The sequence below is a fragment of the Lynx canadensis genome, chromosome A1, assembly GCF_007474595.2.
Source record: "Lynx canadensis isolate LIC74 chromosome A1, mLynCan4.pri.v2, whole genome shotgun sequence".
NCBI classification, from domain to species: domain Eukaryota; kingdom Metazoa; phylum Chordata; class Mammalia; order Carnivora; family Felidae; genus Lynx; species Lynx canadensis.
In genome coordinates, this window is record NC_044303.2 from 137,924,971 (window position 1) to 137,943,976 (window position 19,006).

Consider the following 19,006-nt stretch of genomic DNA (forward strand, 5'->3'; position numbering starts at 1 on the left):
TTTTTGTTTTTTGTTTTTTTTGTTTTTGTTTTTTGTTTTTTAGAGAGAGAGCACATGAGTGTCGGAGAGGGGCAGAGAGAGAGAGAGAGAGCGCAAGCAAGCCCTAAGTAGGCTCTCTGCTCAGCATGGAACCTGACGTGGGGCTTGATCCCACAACCCTAGAATCATGACCTGAACTGAAATTAAGGGTCAGACGTTCAACTGACTGATCCAGCAATATTTTTAGATGTTCTTTCTTGTAGAGAAATATTTCTTACTAATTAGTGGCTTTCTTTATAATTAGATGATCATTGAGAACTCTGATGATGAACTTATTCATAGTTTTAGTTTAGCTTAATGTCTCAGAAGAACCAGTAATGAAATCTTCTGTTTTTCCACTCTTCAAGCTTTGTTTTATTTTTTTATTTTTTATGTTTATTTGTTTTAAAAGAGAGAGAGTGAGAACAAGTAGGGGAGAGGCAGAGAGAGAAGGAGAGAGAATCCCAAGCAGGCCCCAAGCTGTCAGCACAGAGCCCGACGTGGGGGTCCATCTCACAAACCGTGAGATCATGACCTGAGCTGAAATCAAGAGTTGGACACTTAACTGAGTCACCCAGGTGCCCCCAAGGCTGATTTTTAAATTTTTTGAAATAGTATGTTGAAACTATTACTATTAATAAAAATTTATTTCACAAAAATGCTGAACTTGCATAAATTTAAGTATTATAAAACAGGGGTAAAGTGACTGTTTAATAGAAGATATTTTTTAGTCTGATATTTACTTTTGGGGACATTTTAGCAGAACAGTGATGCATGCTTTTGCTAGTTTCTTTACTACCTAAATAGTTTAGTATCCCATGTACATGAAATCTATTATATGACATTTAAGGCTAGTCTTAGCAGATCTGTCATTTTAGAGCTACTTAAAATGTTTTTCAACTGATTTCTATTTTATCTTCTTCCTCTCTTTCTGTAGTCTATCCCTCATACCAGTGCTAATTTTCTTTTAAGACCACTTTATAGGGGCATGTATGTATCACCTCTCATGAAAACTCTTCCTGTTACCTGCAAACTAAAAGTTCAGATTCCTTGACCTGCTTTACAGTTAGAGGATCACCACTTAGCTACGATGTAATTAATGCATTTATTTGTTCAGCAAATATTTGTTAAAGACCTATTATTTGCCAGTTCACAGTGGTCTACGAGAGGGACAAGTTCCCAAGCTGACATTCTAGTAGTATTTACTATGTTGGTCCCCCATCCTCCCCATGAACACAACCAGGGATTCAGCACCTGCCTTTATTGTGCTTATTTTTTCTTTAGTATCCTGCAAGCTCCTTGAAAACAGAAAGTACACAGTAGGTGTCTCCAGTTCTACAGTATCATATATAAAGGGTTTTCAGTTAACTGTGATCATAATAATAGACTAGTGTCAGTTTTTGTCAGTGTTAGGGTTATTTGGTTTTTAAAATTATTGATATTTTAATAATACTATCAGATAACACTAGAACACATGTCAAGTCGATTAAAAAGATGTAATGTGATTTGATCTGATTGTTTTCCATCAGCTTTAAATTTTTTTTTTTTTTTTTTTTAACTAAGAGCTGTTCATCTGTTTTGTTTTGTTTTAGGCCTTATTGAATTTGAAGAATGTGACCCTGCTAGTGCAGTTGAAGGTAAGTTGACTAGTTGTAATGTGTGGTAACTAGCTAATATCTTCTGTTTATTGAACAAATAAAGAGTGGCTATTATCCATTGATGTCAGTATGTTTATGGAGTGATATAAAAAATCTGAATGTAGTTTGAAGGCCTATAGATTTTTAATCTTTACTTAATAAGTAAACAGTAGGTTTGCCCAAAGGAATATTAGTGTGTTAGAATATATATCTTAAAAGATTAAATATAACATGTATTTATTTTCAAATACACATCGAGATTGTTTTCTTTATTGACATCCATCTTTAAACATTCTCATGTCATAAATATGAAAATCATTGCTACACGTTAATGTATAAGATTTATTTTAAAGTGAGAAACATTTCAGTAATTAATGAAGGTTATATATTGATGTTAATATTCCCCTCATTCAGGAGGAGTGATGATGTGACTTGGAGAAAGGGTCTACAACCCTTCATGTTTGTTTATTTAAATATTCTATTTTTAAGTAATCTCTGCACCCAATGTGGGACTCAAATTCACAACCCCAAGATTAGAGTCACATGTTCCACAGAATGAACCAGCCAGGCACCTACCTTCCTGTTTAAGTACTTTGTGAGCTACTAGAAATAATTTGGGAAACAATCTTTTCTATTTATTTTTCTCTCAACATTTGTGTGAGAATTCAGAGAAAAGGTTTACTGTTGTGTGTAAAGCTATCATTGGAGGAGTCAGGCTCTCGTGCCTAGATTTCTTACAGTTACTAGCTGTTTGAGAGCAGTAACTATGCAAGTTCTCTGTTCTTTAGCTTTCTTTATTGTAAAATGTGGATAGTAAGTAATACTCTGTGAGAAAAAAATGTATTTGATATAACATGCTGTACAAATGTATGGTTTAGTTTTGCACGGAAGCAAGTACCTTGTTCTAAAACAGCTGGTTTCTAATCCTGGCTATAGTATTTAGTAGCTGGATAATACTGAGATAAAAAAACAAAACCAAAAAATACCCTTGAGTTTCCTCATCTATATGGTGAGAGGTTATCTTAGGTATGCTTTATAGTTGTCCGAGTAAGCAGCTAAGCTTTGTGCTGAATTCCAGCAACAATTAATAGTATGGCTGATTTCTAAGAAATAATTTGTCATGAAGGAAGAGGAGGAAGAACTGCCATATTAGGCAGAATAAAGATGATACTCATTTATGGTACAATCAACTTACAACATTCATTATATTAAAGATAATATGTGTGCAAAAGAATGCCATAAGTTTTCTGTGTTTACTGTTAATGGATCTGTTGTGTCATCTTTTTATTTAAAACACCGCATTCGTATTTTTTGATCTTCCAGACAGGAAACATGATTTGACTTGGATTTATAACAAAATCTAATATAGTGAATAATGTCCCTTCTTTGAAGTTTTAAGATTCTCCAAATGTTTATGTTGTCTGAGGTAATTTAGGGGAGACTTAGAGGAAAAGAGAATTTTATTAATCAAGTGATAAATCTTTATTAAATTAACATAAGAAAAATCTAAACAGACTATGACTATGACTTAAACATTAGAGTTTACCAATTGATACTTTTATTTCTTTCATCCAGATTTAGTATTGACATAAGCAAATTATGTGTCAGGATACAAGTGTAATATATTTATCAGCAGCAGTTATGTTTCTGTGACAATATACATTTATTTTAAGGTATAAAACCACGGAAAAGAAAGACTTTTGGTTTGCCAGGAATAATTAAAAAGGAAAAGGATGCAGAGTCTGTGTAAGTATATTAAATATTGTCACAATTCTTTGTTATTAAGTAACTAAGAATAAGACTGTTGTTTTGAATGTGAGAAGAAAAATTTCTTCAGAAATAAATGTATGTATGTCTGAGGTGTAAAAAATACACTTTTCTGAATACATTTGCTAGCTCCTCTGGGTTAAGTTAAAAGTATTAGATTTCTTACTATTTTAAAATATTAAGATAAAAGCTTCTATGTTTTGAAATTTAAACTTTAAAGACATTCTTTTTACAAAATGATACATGCATATTTAAAAAAAAGTGCAAAGGAAACTAAAAATTCTTCTAAATCTTAATGCCTAAGAAAAAACCCATGGTCAACAATTTGATGAAAATCCTTCTAGACAACTCTAAACATATAGGCTCATAGCGATATATGCACACGTAAACAGAAAATGGGGAAGAACAAAAGCCCTAACATGTTTTAAACATTTATGCTAGGTCATCAGCTTTTGATAGAGGATGGAATATAAATCTGATTTACCTTTAAAAAAAATTAAGTTAGGATACAAAGAATATATAATTAGCATATAGTAAATTCAACAGATATTGGGTAAGTGAAATTTTCTGTCTTGACTACACATTAGAACTACGTGGAAAATTAACATAAATATATCTATGCCAGGCCCCACCTCAGACCAATTATTACAGATTTGCAGGGTGTGAGACACAGCATAATTTTTGTTTTGTTTAGTTTGGTTTGCTTTTAAGCAGCCTCTGTCATTCCTAATATACACCTGGGGTTGAAAAGCTCTTAAGAGCTATGATTTACCAGACACAAACTGGAATTAAATGAATCTTTGTTTCTGTAATTATTCAACCTATATAGATTGACAAGACGCTAATCAAGTCTTAAATGATTTGTTAAGCCAGTAACACTGGCTTGAAATTTATTTAAAATCCCTGCTTCCCCAGCGTAATTAGCAGAGCTTTCATCGCCACTCATATTTTCAATGTAAGAGAACGATTTGTGCTTTGGGTATTCTTACCTCCTATCTAGTTAAATTCATTTTATCTGAGTTTCTACCATTCTAAATGTCTGTTTCTAACCCCCTCCCAAGTTTAGTTTCACTTGGTTAACAAATTAAGACTGATTGGGAAGTGATTTATATCTGTGGTTACCATCTCATCTGCAGATGTCTTTTCAGCTTTATGAAGGGAGTATTTTGCTAAGGAGATGGAATCAAAACCATTTTTGTAACATTGGAAATACTTAAGGAAGTCTAAACAGTTGATTCGTTGATTCGTACATGAAATTAGAAATGTAGCCACTTTGTTAGTATATTATAGACAGAAAGGCCTTAAATTCAATTATTTTTATAATATGTGGTTTTCACAGCTGGTAATTCAGGGAGCTTATAATATTTTTGTGTATTCTGTGTTTTTAGAATTGTTTTGCATGATCAGTAATTTCCTAGTACCATCGTTAGGCCACTTGGATATTGGAATATTTTTCACCACTGAGAATACTAGGGCAGAAAATCATTGCTTTAAACAACTGCATCATGATTGTCTTCTTTCAACACTTCCAGGCAGGAGAAATATTAGAAATCTCTTTGTTTGAAATGCCCAATGCTCTTGGCATGCTGCTTCTTAAACAGCCTGAAGGCTTTTGAAATGCCAGTGATTGTGGAAGAGGGGTCCTGCTCAGAGCTTGCTCTTCCTGGGGCTTCATCTGCAGGTCTCATTACAGCCCACTGTGAAAGCAAACAGATGAGTGCTTTCCCACAAAGACTGGACAGTTCTGGCTTAAAGCCAGAGAATAAACTGGAACTTTGACACTTTGATATTTAAACTTTATCTTTAAAAAAAGAAGAAAGTAGAAGTGCTCTAACATTTTAAATGATTCTGTAGAGGAATTGAATTCATTATTATATTGTCTTTTCTGGAACATTTCCTCAGAGTGTGCAGTAGGATTTTTGATAAATACCCCTCATATATCAGTAATAAGGGAGCTCTTTTTTCAAAATTGGCAATCTTAAGTGACATTTAAATGGCTATAAAGACACAAGAGGTTTGCATTTACCTGCTTTGGTGCTGGAGTTTGGATTAAGAGCAGTGTGGTCATCTCCCTCTTTATCCGTTATTTCAGTCTGTTCCATTTTGTCTTCCCCTAACAGAATTCTTCACTCTGTAGATTTTTCTGATTTGTGCTTAGTCTTTGGGTAGATAGAGATGACCTGCATATCCTGTTTATTAATTTAGTACTTTTTATTGTCCATTGGGCTCTCAAGGTATACCTAATGTGTATGTTTTTAGTCTGTTATTAAAGTGGCAGATTCTGATACTGCGTGCATTAACTGTCTAAAGTCAAAGAATTACGCAACTAATCTAGATATGTTTTCAGTATGCACTCTGATTTTTGTGAATTTGATCTAGAATATGTACACAGAAATTCTTCCAACTGTATTCTTCATGGCCTCAATGTCTTTAATTTTATATGTTTAAGTCTTTATTTGATTATTTGAGAAGGTTGATCTTCTTTATGTTTTGGTTTTGCATATAAAATACTTTTTTTGGGGGGGGGCATTCACTTTCGAATGCCCCTCTCTGTAAAGAGAGCTTTCTTACTATTCTTAACTTTCTAATTTTATACTCTGATAAAGTTCTTGCTTCCCGCTCACTTAAAAAAATAAATAAAATATATTTTTGCTAGTTTACGTCCAAATTAATATTTATCAGTTAAATAAGTGATAAAATTAACAATTTTCAACAACTTAGTAGACTAGAAAGCTTTTTCAAGTGGAAGTCTGGCTACTCATTTAACATATATGGAGAAAAATAGCTTTTTTGGCTTTTGTTTATATGCTAGCTATGGAATGTACTTCAAATGAAACTGAAGTTTTAACAAAAGTATATTGTAAAATGTTATTTACTAGTATTTACCAATTAATACAAGTACAGACTTAAAAAAAAAAAAGTCGAGCTTTCCTCTTAGAAATTTTTTTAGCTTTCTCTGCCTAAAGAATTAAAAGCCACTAAGAAATCCTTGTAGGACTGATAGCTTCCTTTATAAGATTTGTGTGTGTGTTAATGGAAAAGAAGTACTTGTGAAGTACAAGTTTTTAAAATAATTGTAAGCTGTGTGAGTTTCATTTTGTCATGTATTATGGATATAGGAATGCTTTCTTTTGAATTTTAAAATCATTTAGTATATTTTAATCTTCATGATTTGATTTTTTCTAAATATTTTTGTTAAGTTTAAATAAAGTTACATTTAAATACCAAGATGATCACTTTCAGTATACAGTTATTATTGGATAGTTGTAATAATTAAGTATTTATAATATTTTGTTTATTTTAATAGGGAATGCCCTGATGCAGATTCACTTGTAAGTAGATTTTACTTTGATATAAACCATGTAAATTAGCTATTTTGATTAGGAAATACCCAGCATATTTGGGTTGAGTTGTTCACAAATCTTTCTAAGAAAAATACTAACCAGTTTATTGTAAATTCACTATTAAAGTCACAGATAAAATTTTGGCCTTATATTACTAGATGCTTTTATATTAAATAACAGGTAGTTCTACCTATCTTTGAAAAGTGGACATTTTAGTTTAAAAATTTGAATGGTACCATACCATATTGCTTTTTCTTGAGAAATATGCCAGATCTCAAATCTGCATACTTTAAAACGTGATGCTCTTAATTGTGTATTCCTGGGGCACCTGGCTAGCTCAGTTGGTTAAGTGTCTGACTTTGGCTCAGGTCATGATCTCATGGTTCTTGAGTTCGAGCCCCACATGGGGCTCTCTGCTGTCAGTGCAGAGCCTGCTTTAGTTGCTCTCTCTCCCTCACCCTCTCTCTATCCATTCTCCTCTTGCTCATGCTCTCTCAAAAATAAGTAAGCATTAAAAATAAAAATGTGTTCCTGATTATTAAAATTTTATTCAAGTATTTGAGTTTTGTTTAGAGGTTATCATTTTAGAAAACATAGCAGTAATAATCATGGTTAGTACTTCTCTGTGCTTTTTGTTCTGAAGAAAGTTTGTTTATATTTCATATTTAAATATATTTCTTTATATGTAATTAAAGAAGACATTAAATGGAGCTCCTTGTGGTTACAGTGGGAGAGTAGATTTACCAAATGGTATAAGTATTGTATAGACAGACACACTTTTCAAGTTGTTCATTAGACAGTGGTCATGTTGCTAAGTGCAGTAGGATCAAGCTGCCTGTCTCCTTTGCTTATGTTCTTGCTTGCATAATTACTCTTTTTTTTGGCCCAAAAACCTTTTGATCTTTTACAGCATAATGGTGTATATACCAAGATAAAGATATTTTGTGAAACATTGTGTTTTATGTAACTTAACTAAAATAAAATTAGTATTTATGCTGTCTATTTCAACTTTAAAATAAGAAGATTATGATTTGTTGATAAATGTAGAGTGAAAAGAAAGAAATAGATTTCTAGTGTCATCCAGGGTTAAAAATCTCAGCTAATTGATACTGTTCTGTAATGATCAGTGTTAACCAATTTTGAACTGTTGTCAGTACTTGTCTGGAATTAGAAAAGCACTTATAAAAAGGATGCATAAGTCTAATGTCATATAAGAAATGATTAATAAATTTGTGTTCAAAGAAAACAAAACAGTATGTTTTGTAATTTTAATTACCAAAAAAATTTTAGAAGAATATGAACCAGTAAAGCTAAATTGGCAGAGTATGTTTGTAAGACATATAACAAGGGGCTAATTAATTTCCTTTGTAAAATTTCTATACAGATCATTTTTTTTAAATGTTAACCGATTTTATTTCAGATTCCACACTGCAATGAATTTCAATAAACCGTCACTTCTTATGCTGTGATTTAGTACCAAAAATATATATCCAAATTACAGTAAAGCCTTGGACTGTGAGTAACTTATTCTGCAAGTGTTCTGCAAGACAAGCAAAGATTTCTAATAAATTTTAACTTGATAAACAGGCAATGTCTTACAATAGGAGTAGTACATGATGCTGAATGTCACATGATCACAACTGAGCCAGTGGTTCTTCTCTTCTTCTTCTCTCTCTGTCTCTGTCTCTCTCACTACGGGATTGTGGGTGATCATCTCCCATTCTCAGATGCTTGGTCTCAGGCTGTGGTGTTTGGCACAAATCATTGATTTTTCAGAACGTTGGAAGGTGCTCACAACTGGCCCTAGTGTATTTTTTGTCACTTCAAGGCACCAACGGACAGTCCTTTGCTTTTCCATACAAGAATAAGCTTAGGGATGGCTTTGCTTCACTCTAGATTAGGCTGCCTGCAGATACAGATCCTCCCCTCCGCTGTCTTATTGTCAGTTACATTAAGTACAGTATATGACAAGAGTTTATTAATATGCACTGTAGTCAGCATCCCTGTGAGCATATATAATGGCCCCCATGCAGAAAAAGATTCCATTGAACCAATAGATAACAGTGATTCCGTTAGTGATATTATTGAAAGTCGTCCTACACAATCACCCTCCTCTCTCTTGTCTCCCTCAAACCAGCCATGAAGGTTTTTAAAGGTAAATACAGATTAATTTGTTTCTTTTTCTTTATATTTTGCATTTTATTTATTATATTATATTACAATCATTTTTATATGAATATTTTTGGGTTGTGGAATGAATCATCTGAGTTTCCATTATTTCTTATGGGGAAATTTGCTTTGATATACAAGTGCTTTGGATTACAAACGTGTTTCTGGAATGAATTATGCTCACAAACCAAGGTTTTACTGTATCTGCAGAAATTTTAAACTACTTTTTTTTTTCAGTTTAATAAGTGAGATGAGTTATAAAGTCATGTTTTCTTTATATGTTTCCACCAAAACAAAATATCTCACAGATTGAAAGCAGAAATATGTGAGAATCATGTCCTCTTCTAAACTCGACACTAAAAAGATTTTCAAAAATGTTAAACAGTGCTACTCTTCCCATTTTTTTATTTTAAAAATAAATTTATTTTTCACAAATATTTATGTTTAACACAATACTTTTATCACTTTTTATATTAATATTTCAATTTTACTTTCAATTTCATAATATATACTCAGGGAATTTTCAATAAATGTTCATGGATTCTGAAACTAAGGTGATTATATACTACTGAGCTCGGTCATCATCCCTAAGAATAAGGAGTCTACACCTTGCTGAATTCTTACATACGGTTCTCAAAAGGATGAACGAGTATAACAAGCACACCAATCCATGTATCTTGAATATTTTTAATTTCATCAATAAGGAATCAGTTTAACATTTACTGTGGTAATTAGAAAATATCTAACTCACAAATTAAAACCATTCATGACATTCACTATGTGATTAGAAAAGCCTCATGTGCTGAGGAAGAGGGAGACGTAAGCATGTATATAGTAACATTAGAATTCCAGCTGAGGACACCTGGAGTTTGAATTCCCTATTAGAATTCAGAATTCAGCAACAGAGCTTTAACTTCATCATAGTAAGAATCATGTAATACTGTACCATCAATTCTTATACAGATCATTTTTAAAGGTGGGCAAGCATCTCAGTAGGAAAGGGGCATTATGATAAAAACAGGCTGTTTCCATAAAAAGAAATAAAAGTGGTAAATAACCATAAGAAATGCTGCTCAGAATGGTAGTCTCATTCTGATGCAAATTAAAATAAAATTATTTATCTATCATATTGGCAAAAGTTTTGGTTTACTTGTATTAACAGGAATGTAAATTGGTACAGTCTGTCTTGCGGATAGTTTGGCACTATCTTCTCAAATAAGAAATGCATGTTCTTTTTGACTCCCCATTCCTACTGCTTGCCACTTACTGTTAGGGTTTTATATGTACTTGGTCAAGATACATGCATATAGTAGCCCTCCCCACCATCTGCTGTTTTGCTTTCCATGATTTAAGTTACTTACGGTTGATTGTGGTTCAGAAGCAGATGATCCTCTTTCTGATATATCATTAGAAGGTCATTAGTAGCCTGACACTACGTCACAGTGCTTACATCATTCACCTCATGTCATCTTATCATATAGGTATTTTATTATGTCACATCATCACAAGAAGACGGTTGAGTACAGTAAAGTAAGATATTTAGAGAGAGAGAGAGAGAGCGAGAGAGCACATCCACGTAACTTTTATTATAGTATGTTGTAATTCTTGTTATATTGTTGTTAATGTTATGGTGTCTAAAAAAATCTCTTATTGTATCTAATTTATAAATTAAACTTTATCATAGGTATGTATGTATAGGGAAAAACCTAGTATACATAGGGTTCATTACTGTCCTTGGTTTCAGGCATCCACTGGGGTGTAGGAATGTATCCTCCATGGATAAGGGGGACTACTGTATGTAGAGGGGGAGGGAGAGAGAAGTAGAGACATGTTTATTCCAACATTGTTTATATTAACAAAAAACTGGAAACATCCATCAAAATGGAGATTGGTTAAATAAATTATTAAACATTCACTCTAATAGTCACACGTTACAGAATTAGGTTGTTGTGTCTGCTGATATGGAAAGAGAAGCAGCAAGTATGATTTTTAAGTAACTGCTGTTTTAAAAATATAAATGAGCAGATATCTTTGGGTGTTTTTTGTTTCGTTTTTTAAAGAATGTATTACTGGACACTTAATTGTGGTTACTTTTGGAGAGCAGCATTACAGTGGTGGTCAGCAGGGAGAAGAGGCTTTCTTTTGTTGTTTTATTTATAGCCTATTATTATTTATTTATGGCCTATTTATGACTTTTTTATGGCTAGTCTTTTTTTGTTGTTGTGTTTTGTTTTTTAAGTAGGCTCTATGCCCATCATGGGCCTTGAACTCATGACCCTGAGATCGAAAGTTGCATGCTCTACTGACTGAGCCAGCCAGGTGCCCTATGGTACTCTTAATGATTTCTTTAAAAAGCATCCATGGTCTAGACGTCTTGGTAGGGAAATTACCATTTAATTTCTGTTCCGTTTCTAAATGGTCTGTGTAATTAAATTATTTTGAGGGACTACATCTTTAGTTTTTCTTTTTTTTAACCTTTTTTAACATTTCTTTATTTTGAGAGAGAGAGAGAGAGTGTGAGCGTGTGGGGGCAGGGGCAGAGAGATAGGAGAGAAAGAATCCCAAGCAGGCTCCACACTGCCAGCTGGGAGCTGGAATGTGTGGCTCCAACCCATGAGATCATGACCTGAGCAGAAATCAAGAGTTGGATGCTTAGCTGACTGAGCCACCCAGGTGCCCCTCCAATTAATTAATTATTCCAATGTATTTTTTTAAAATCACTGCCACCACTATCCAAACTGTCTTTTAAGATTAGTGGGTTAAGTTATCTGCTCTTTTTTTCATATTGCTTTGGCCTAATGCTTTGCTCCAGCAGTGTGGGGCCATAATATAGAAATCATGGATTGAATGAACAAAGATTGTAAACAGGTAATGTCTAAATTTTTCTTAATCCCAAGTTTCTGTGAATAGTTTCAACATTGAATATCTAATATACTAAGAATCCTAATTTATTTTGAAAGAATTAATTTACAGCAAGTTGCAAAGATAGTACAGAGCAGTCTCGTGTGCCTTTCACCTGTTTTCTCCTCATAACTTCTTGCAGAAATACAGTATCATGACTGGGATGATGACATTAATGCAGTCTGAGCATTTCCATGACCACAAGGATCTTTTGGTCTTTTGTGCTGATTGCCCTTTTACAGCCACTTTTCTTCCATCACCACCCTCCTTAGCCTCTGGCAACCAATAATCTTTTCTCCATTTCTATAATTCTGTCAATTCAAGAATGTTATGTAAGTTGGAATCCTACCATAACCTTTTCAGATTTTTTTTTTTTATTCAGCACAGTTCTCTTGAGTTCCACCCAGGTTCTTGCATGTATGAATAGTTTATTCCTTTTTGTTGTTAAATAGTAGTATTCCATGGTATAGATGCACTAAAATTTGTTTTAACCATTCACCTATCATAGGACCTTTAGTTGTTTCCAGTTTTTGGCTATTAGAAAAAAGTGCTTTGAACAATCATGTACAGGTTTTTCTATGGACACAATGTCCCCTCTGACCCTGGTAATTTTCTTTCTGAAGTCTGGTTTTATCTAACAAGAAGACAGTCATTCTGCCCTAATTTTTTTATTTTAAAGTTTATTTATTTTAAGAGAGAGTGTGCATGAGCTGGGGAAGGGGCAGAGAGGTGAGAGAGAATTCCATGCTGACTCCACACTTTCAGTTTAGAGCCCAGCGTGGGCTTGAACTCATGAACTGTGAGATCATGACCTGAGCCGAAACCAAGAATTGGATGCTTAAGCCACTGAGCCACTCAGTTGCCCATCTTTTTTTTTTTTTTTAATTAACTTTTATATGGTATATTTTTTCTATTTTTTTTACTTTCCCCCATCTATGGTGTTATATATGAAGTGAATTTCTTATAGACAGCATATAGTTAGGTCATGTTTTTTAATCCATTCTACCAATCTGTATTTTGTTATCTTTGGACAGTTTATATTTATTTATTTATTTATTTTTTAAATTTACATCCAAGTTAGTTAGCATATACTGCAGCAATGATTTCAGGAGTAGATTCCTGAATGCCTCTTACCTATTTAGTCCATCCCCCCTCCTACAACCCCTCCAGCAACCCTCTCTTCTCTATATTTAAGACTCTTTTATGTTTTGTTCCCCTCCCTGTTTTTATATTATTTCTGCTTACCTTCTCTTATGTTTATCTGTTTGTATCTTAAATTCCTCATATTGAGTGCAGTCATACGATATTTGTCTTTCTCTAATTTTGCTTAGCATAATACCTTTAGTTCCATCCACATAGTTGCCAGTGGCAAGATTTCATTCTTTTTGATTGCTGAGTAATACTCCATTTTGTGTGTGTGTGTGTGTGTGTGTGTGTGTGTGTGTGTACATACATACACACCACATCTTCTTTATCCATTCATCCGTCAATGGACATTTGGGCTCTTTCCATACTTTGGCTATTGTTGATAGTGCTGCTGTAAACGTTGGGGTGCATGTGCCCCTTCAAAACAGCACACTTATATCCCTTGGGTAAATACCTAGTAGTGCAATTGCTGGGTCCTAGGGTTATTTTCAGTTTTTTGAGGAACCTCCATACCGTTTTCCAGAGTGGCTGCACCAGTTTGCATTCCTACCAGCAATGCAGAAGAGATCCTCTTTCTCTGCATCCTCACCAACATCTGTCATTGCCTGAGTCGGTAATTTTAGCTGTTCTGACTGGAGTAAGCTGGTATTTCATTGTGGTTTTCATTTGTATTTCTGTGATGATGAGTGATTTGAGCATTTTTTCATGTGTCTGTTCCCCATCTGGATGTCTTCTTTGGCCCATTTCTTCACTGGACTGTTTGTTTTTTGGGTGTTGAGTTTGATAAGTTCTTTGGATACTAACCCTTTATCTGATATGTCGTTTGCAAATATCTTCTCCCATTCCGCAGGTTGCCTTTTAGTTTTGCTGATTGTTTCCTTCGCTGTGCAGAAGCTTTTTATTTTGATGAGGTCCCAGTAGTTTATTTTTGCTTTTGTTTCCCTTGCCTCCAGAGAGGTGTTGAGTAACAAGTTGCTGTGGCCAAGGTCAAATAGGTTTTTGCCTGCTTTCTCCTGTAGGATTTTGATGGCTTCCCATCTAACATTTAGGTCTTTAATCCATTTTGAGTTTATTTTTGTGTTTGGTGTAAGAAAGTGGTCCAGGTTCATTCTTCTGCATGTTGCTGTCCAGTTTTCCCAGCACCATTTGCTGAAGAGACTGTCTTTATTCCACTGGCTATTCTCTTCTGCTTTGTCAGAGATTAGTTGGCCATAACGTTTGTGGGTTCATTTCTGTGTTGTCTATTCTGTTCCACTTATCTGAGTGTTTTTGTGCCAGTACCATACTGTCTTGATGATTACAGCTTTGTAATACATCTTGATGTCTGGGATTGTGATGCCTCCAGCTTCGGTATTCTTTTTCAGAATTGCTTTGGCTATATGGGGTCTTTTCTGGTTCCATACAAATATTGGTATTATTCTAGCTCTGTGAAGAATGCTAGTATTATTTTGATAGAGACTGCTTACCATAATTATTGACGTAACAGGGCTTATGTGTGTCATTTAATCTTTGGTTTTCATTTTGTTTTCTTTTTCCTGCCTTCCCTGAGGGTTATTTGAACCTTTTTTAGAACTGCATTATGATTTATTTATAAAGTTTTTGAACATATGGCTCTGTTTTCACTCTTCACTACCTTCAGATAGTTTTTTTTTAATTTTTAAATTAATTTTAAATTAAATTTTAATTAAGTTTTTAGAGAGCACAAACTGGGGAGAGGGGCAGAAGGAGAAAGAGAGAATCTTAAGCAGACTTCATGCTTAGCACAAAACCCGATGCGGGGCTCTATCCCACAGCCCTGGGATCATGACCTCAGCCAAAACTAAGAGTTGGATGTTCAACTGAGCCACCCAGGTGCCCCCTGGTAGTTTCTCTAGCCAGAGTTTATAGTTGTAATCTTTAAGAGGTCAGTCCAGAAGCAGCTTACTCAGTCCTGTAGAAAACAGCTCGGCATTATTTTAAATTATTAAATCATACTGTATAGTGTATTGTAAACAAATTTAAAAGTGGTATCAACAAATTCTTACAACTTCTAGGAGATTACATATCTGTATGTTTTTAGGGTACTGGGAATAAGAATAAAGTATTTTATAAAAACTTTCTGATTTCTAATGGATCCAATTTGGTAAAGCTTAAAGTATTTTAAAGTATTATTTACATATTAGCAAACAATATGCAGAACTTAAAGTGCTCTATTTCTAGGGGTTATAAGTGTATCACTTGTCATCATTTTCTTTTAATGTTTATTGGAGAGAGAGAGGGCCCTAGCACACAAGCAGGGTTGGGGTAGAGAGGGAGTGAGATAATCTCCATGTTGATAGCTTGGAGCCTCGCCTTCTCAAACCGTGAGATCAAAATTGAGAGTCCAATGCTTAACATACTGAGCCACCCACATACCCCTTTTCATCTTTTAATCTATAGAATCTACTCTTCACTCTGTATTAGATTTTTCATTTCTAGATTTTATCCAGTCTGTTAACTCACTGCTGGCTACAGTAGGCTTTTTATTCAGTTTGGAAGCTATAGCCATGTTAATTCTGCTCTTTGTTCTCCTTGACCTTATGCTGTGACTGAGATCATCTTTCATACTGTTCTTGCTGAGCCTTAGCAAGTGAATGGACGAAGAATAGTAAACTTTACCAGTACAAGAATATTGCCTGTCCAGTTCCAACTGGCATTTCTTGGCGATCTTTTTTATTTCATATAAAAATTATTTTGGAACTATTTTATTCTTGTATATTTTTTGTAAGTTAGAAGTTATTTGCATTCTCCCTACACACATGTGTTTATGTATGTGTATATAATTCTTTTTCTGATCATTTTAGTATAAATTCTATACATTATGGTCCTTCATCCCTAACTTCCTAAATGTGTATTTCTTAAAAATGGGATTATTCTCTTAACATAGCATACTTAGAGAAGTGTTCCTCCATCCTTTATCTCTTATACTTCATCACCCTCCCTTGTAGGTAACCAACTTTATTATATTCTGATTGATCCTTCCAGTGGCTTTTACTCCCCCATAAAGAAGAGATCTGTGTTCTTAAAATTTCCCTTCTTTCTTACTTAAAAGATATATATGTTCCTTTATATGCTTTTTTCAGTTAGCAGTTTTTCCTGAAAGTCATTCGCTATGAGTTCATAGAAACTTATGATTTTTTTTTATTTAAAAAAAAATTTTTTTTAATGTTAATTTATTTTTGAGACAGAGAGAGACACAGCATGAGCAGGGAAGGGGCAGAGAGAGAGGGAGACACAGAATGTGAAGCAGGCTCCAGGCTCTGAGCTGTCAGCACAGAGCCCGACGCGGGGCTCGAACTCATGAACTGTGAGATCATGACCTGAGCTGAAGTCGGATGCTTAACCGACTGAGCCACCCAGGAGCCCCGAAACTTCTGATTTTTTTAATAGATATATAGTACTCTGTTTTCTGTGTGTACTGTAGTTTATTCAACTATGCTTGGACATTAGATGCTCTCCAGCAGTTCTGAGTTACAGATCATCTTTGATCTGTTATATACATATTTTTAAATTGTTGGAGGTGTATCTTCAGGGTAAATTCTTAGAAATTGAATTCCTGGGTGGGAGAGTAAATATGTTTCTACTTTTGTTAGATAATGCTAAATTTCTTTCTCTAGAGATTGTACTATTTTTTATTTATACCAGCAAAGTCTAAGAGTACATTTTCCCACAGTTATGCCAACAGAATATATTTTCAAGCTTTTGAAATTTTGCCTGGCTCATGGGTAAGATGATTATTTTAGTATAGTTTTAATTTTCTTCGTCATCTTTTTTTTTTTTTCCAACGTTTATTTATTTTTGGGACAGAGAGAGACAGAGCATGAACGGGGGAGGGGCAGAGAGAGAGGGAGACACAGAATCGGAAACAGGCTCCAGGCTCTGAGCCATCAGCCCAGAGCCCGACGCGGGGCTCGAACTCACGGACCGCGAGATCGTGACCTGGCTGAAGTCGGACGCTTAACCGACTGCGCCACCCAGGCGCCCCTCTTCGTCATCTTTAATTTCTGGTTTTTTTTCTGTGTTTTTGATAAATATTTCCATTTATTGAGACTGTCAGCCCTCTGATTTCATCATCTCTCATTTCCACTTTGAAGACTGGGATGAAAATTTGGTTATCTACAGAACTGTTGGTGTTCCTGCTCAAACACCTATTCTCTTCCTTTTAGTGCTTCTCCTACTTAATTTTATAGTGCTTTTCTCTTTCAGACATCTGAAGCATGAAGTGTGATCTGAAGCTAACTTAACCAAAAAGATGTAACTTTTCCACTTAATTATTGTATGAGCCTGTTGGTATTTGATAAATGACATAGCCCCTATAATAGTTGAAGCTATTTTGCTAATCTTTTGTATTTCTGTAGTAGGATCCATGATTACAGTTTTTATTTTTCTTCCCATAGAACATTCCTGATGTAGATGAAGAAGGCTATAGTATAAAACCAGAAGCAAATCAGAATGATATCCTTTCATCATTTGGATATTCCTATGGATTGTGTTAGCATATAAGTAGACAGTTATAACAAAATGATCTGTTGTTTAATAAAAACTTCAAATTTTTAATTATAATAAAATGTGACTCCATAATAGTTTGACATGTTTTTACTAATGAGTTAGTAGTTCTGTTTCTGTGAAAGTCTACCTTATCTCTTAAAGGTTTTATATTCCTTTTTGTAAATGTATGAAAACTGGTTATGCATTAAGATCACTTAAGAACCGAATTCTTTAACTGATACTCACATACCAAAGAGAACCATTTCTACTCATCTAGTGATTCTGATTCTGAAGATGAAGAACCAAAGAAATATCGGATAGAAATCAAACCTGTGCATCCAAATAACTCACATCACACAATGGCTTCCTTGGATGAATTAAAAGTATCTATAGGAAATATCACACTGTCCCCAGCAATATCTGTAAGTAAGAATAAGAGCAAGTTCGTACTCTTCATGTAGAAGCCTTATTTTTTTTTAACCTTATCTACTTGCATCTGCTTAATTTTAGGAATAATAAAATAAAATATCATTAGGAATAGTTAATTAAGCATATTGGATAAGGAGATATTTTATAATTTGTCGTCAGTTTTATTGAGGTCTCCAGTGTCTGATTTTTATATAGGCACATGAATTTGAGTTTGGCTTAGTTTTGTTTCCTTTTGAAAGTTTTACTGGGAAACAAAAATGTAGAAAATCTATTTCTGCCATTTATTTTATTTTCCAGTCTGTATGTTTCAGAAATTTGAACTGGCAGTGTTAATCTTTTCCTCATCTAATTTTAAAGTTTTTCATCCATATTTTATGAACTTTATATGAACAGGAATTCAGTAAAAATGGATTTAAACATTAAGTTATGTGTCTGCATGCTTTTGCAACTGCAATATTTGTTTTTTCATACTTTTTATAAAAAAAGGCAAATATAAGAATTCTTAGTGATAATGGTTAGTTCCTCAATTCTAAGATCCCATATTTAACAGCTTTTGGAGGAGAAAAAAATCACCATAGCTAATCTTTCCATTGATGTCATAGTCTAAATTCAGGAATGTTAAACAATGAGAAAAAAGCATGTCTTAGAATGACAGTTTAGTCTATCTGTACATGCTCACCATAACTGATATTATACCTGTTGTCCTTGATAATACAGAATAAGTATTACCCATTTCATATTTTTTTATTATATATTGTTATTATATATTTTAAGAAGTCTGTATTTGGGAAAAAGTTTTTTTCTCTCAGTCATGCACTTTTAGAATTTATTTTTTTGTACAAAAAAGACTGATTTCTGAAGTGAGGTTTTATTCTCCCATTGCTATTTAACCTTAAGATTAACACCCAAATTAAATTATGATATATATATGTACACATATATACATATATGTATACACATACATATATATCTACACACACATATATATGAAGTAGGAAGCTATGAAATGACTAAAAATTTTTATTATATAAGAATACAACTAATTTTAAAAATATGTGTAAATAAAACAAAAGCCTAGAGGAATATATA

At 33.7% G+C, this 19,006-nt stretch overlaps 1 protein-coding gene across 1 annotated transcript in view; it reads left to right on the forward strand.

Moving 5' to 3' along the window:
• FCHO2 (FCH and mu domain containing endocytic adaptor 2) overlaps positions 1–19,006 on the forward strand; it is a 124,067-nt gene that overhangs the window by 65,933 nt on the left and 39,128 nt on the right. The window contains 5 exon segments of the mRNA XM_030322798.1: positions 1,611–1,655; positions 3,329–3,401; positions 6,730–6,754; positions 17,398–17,455; positions 17,735–17,910. Coding sequence (XP_030178658.1) covers positions 1,611–1,655; positions 3,329–3,401; positions 6,730–6,754; positions 17,398–17,455; positions 17,735–17,910 — 377 coding nt within the window.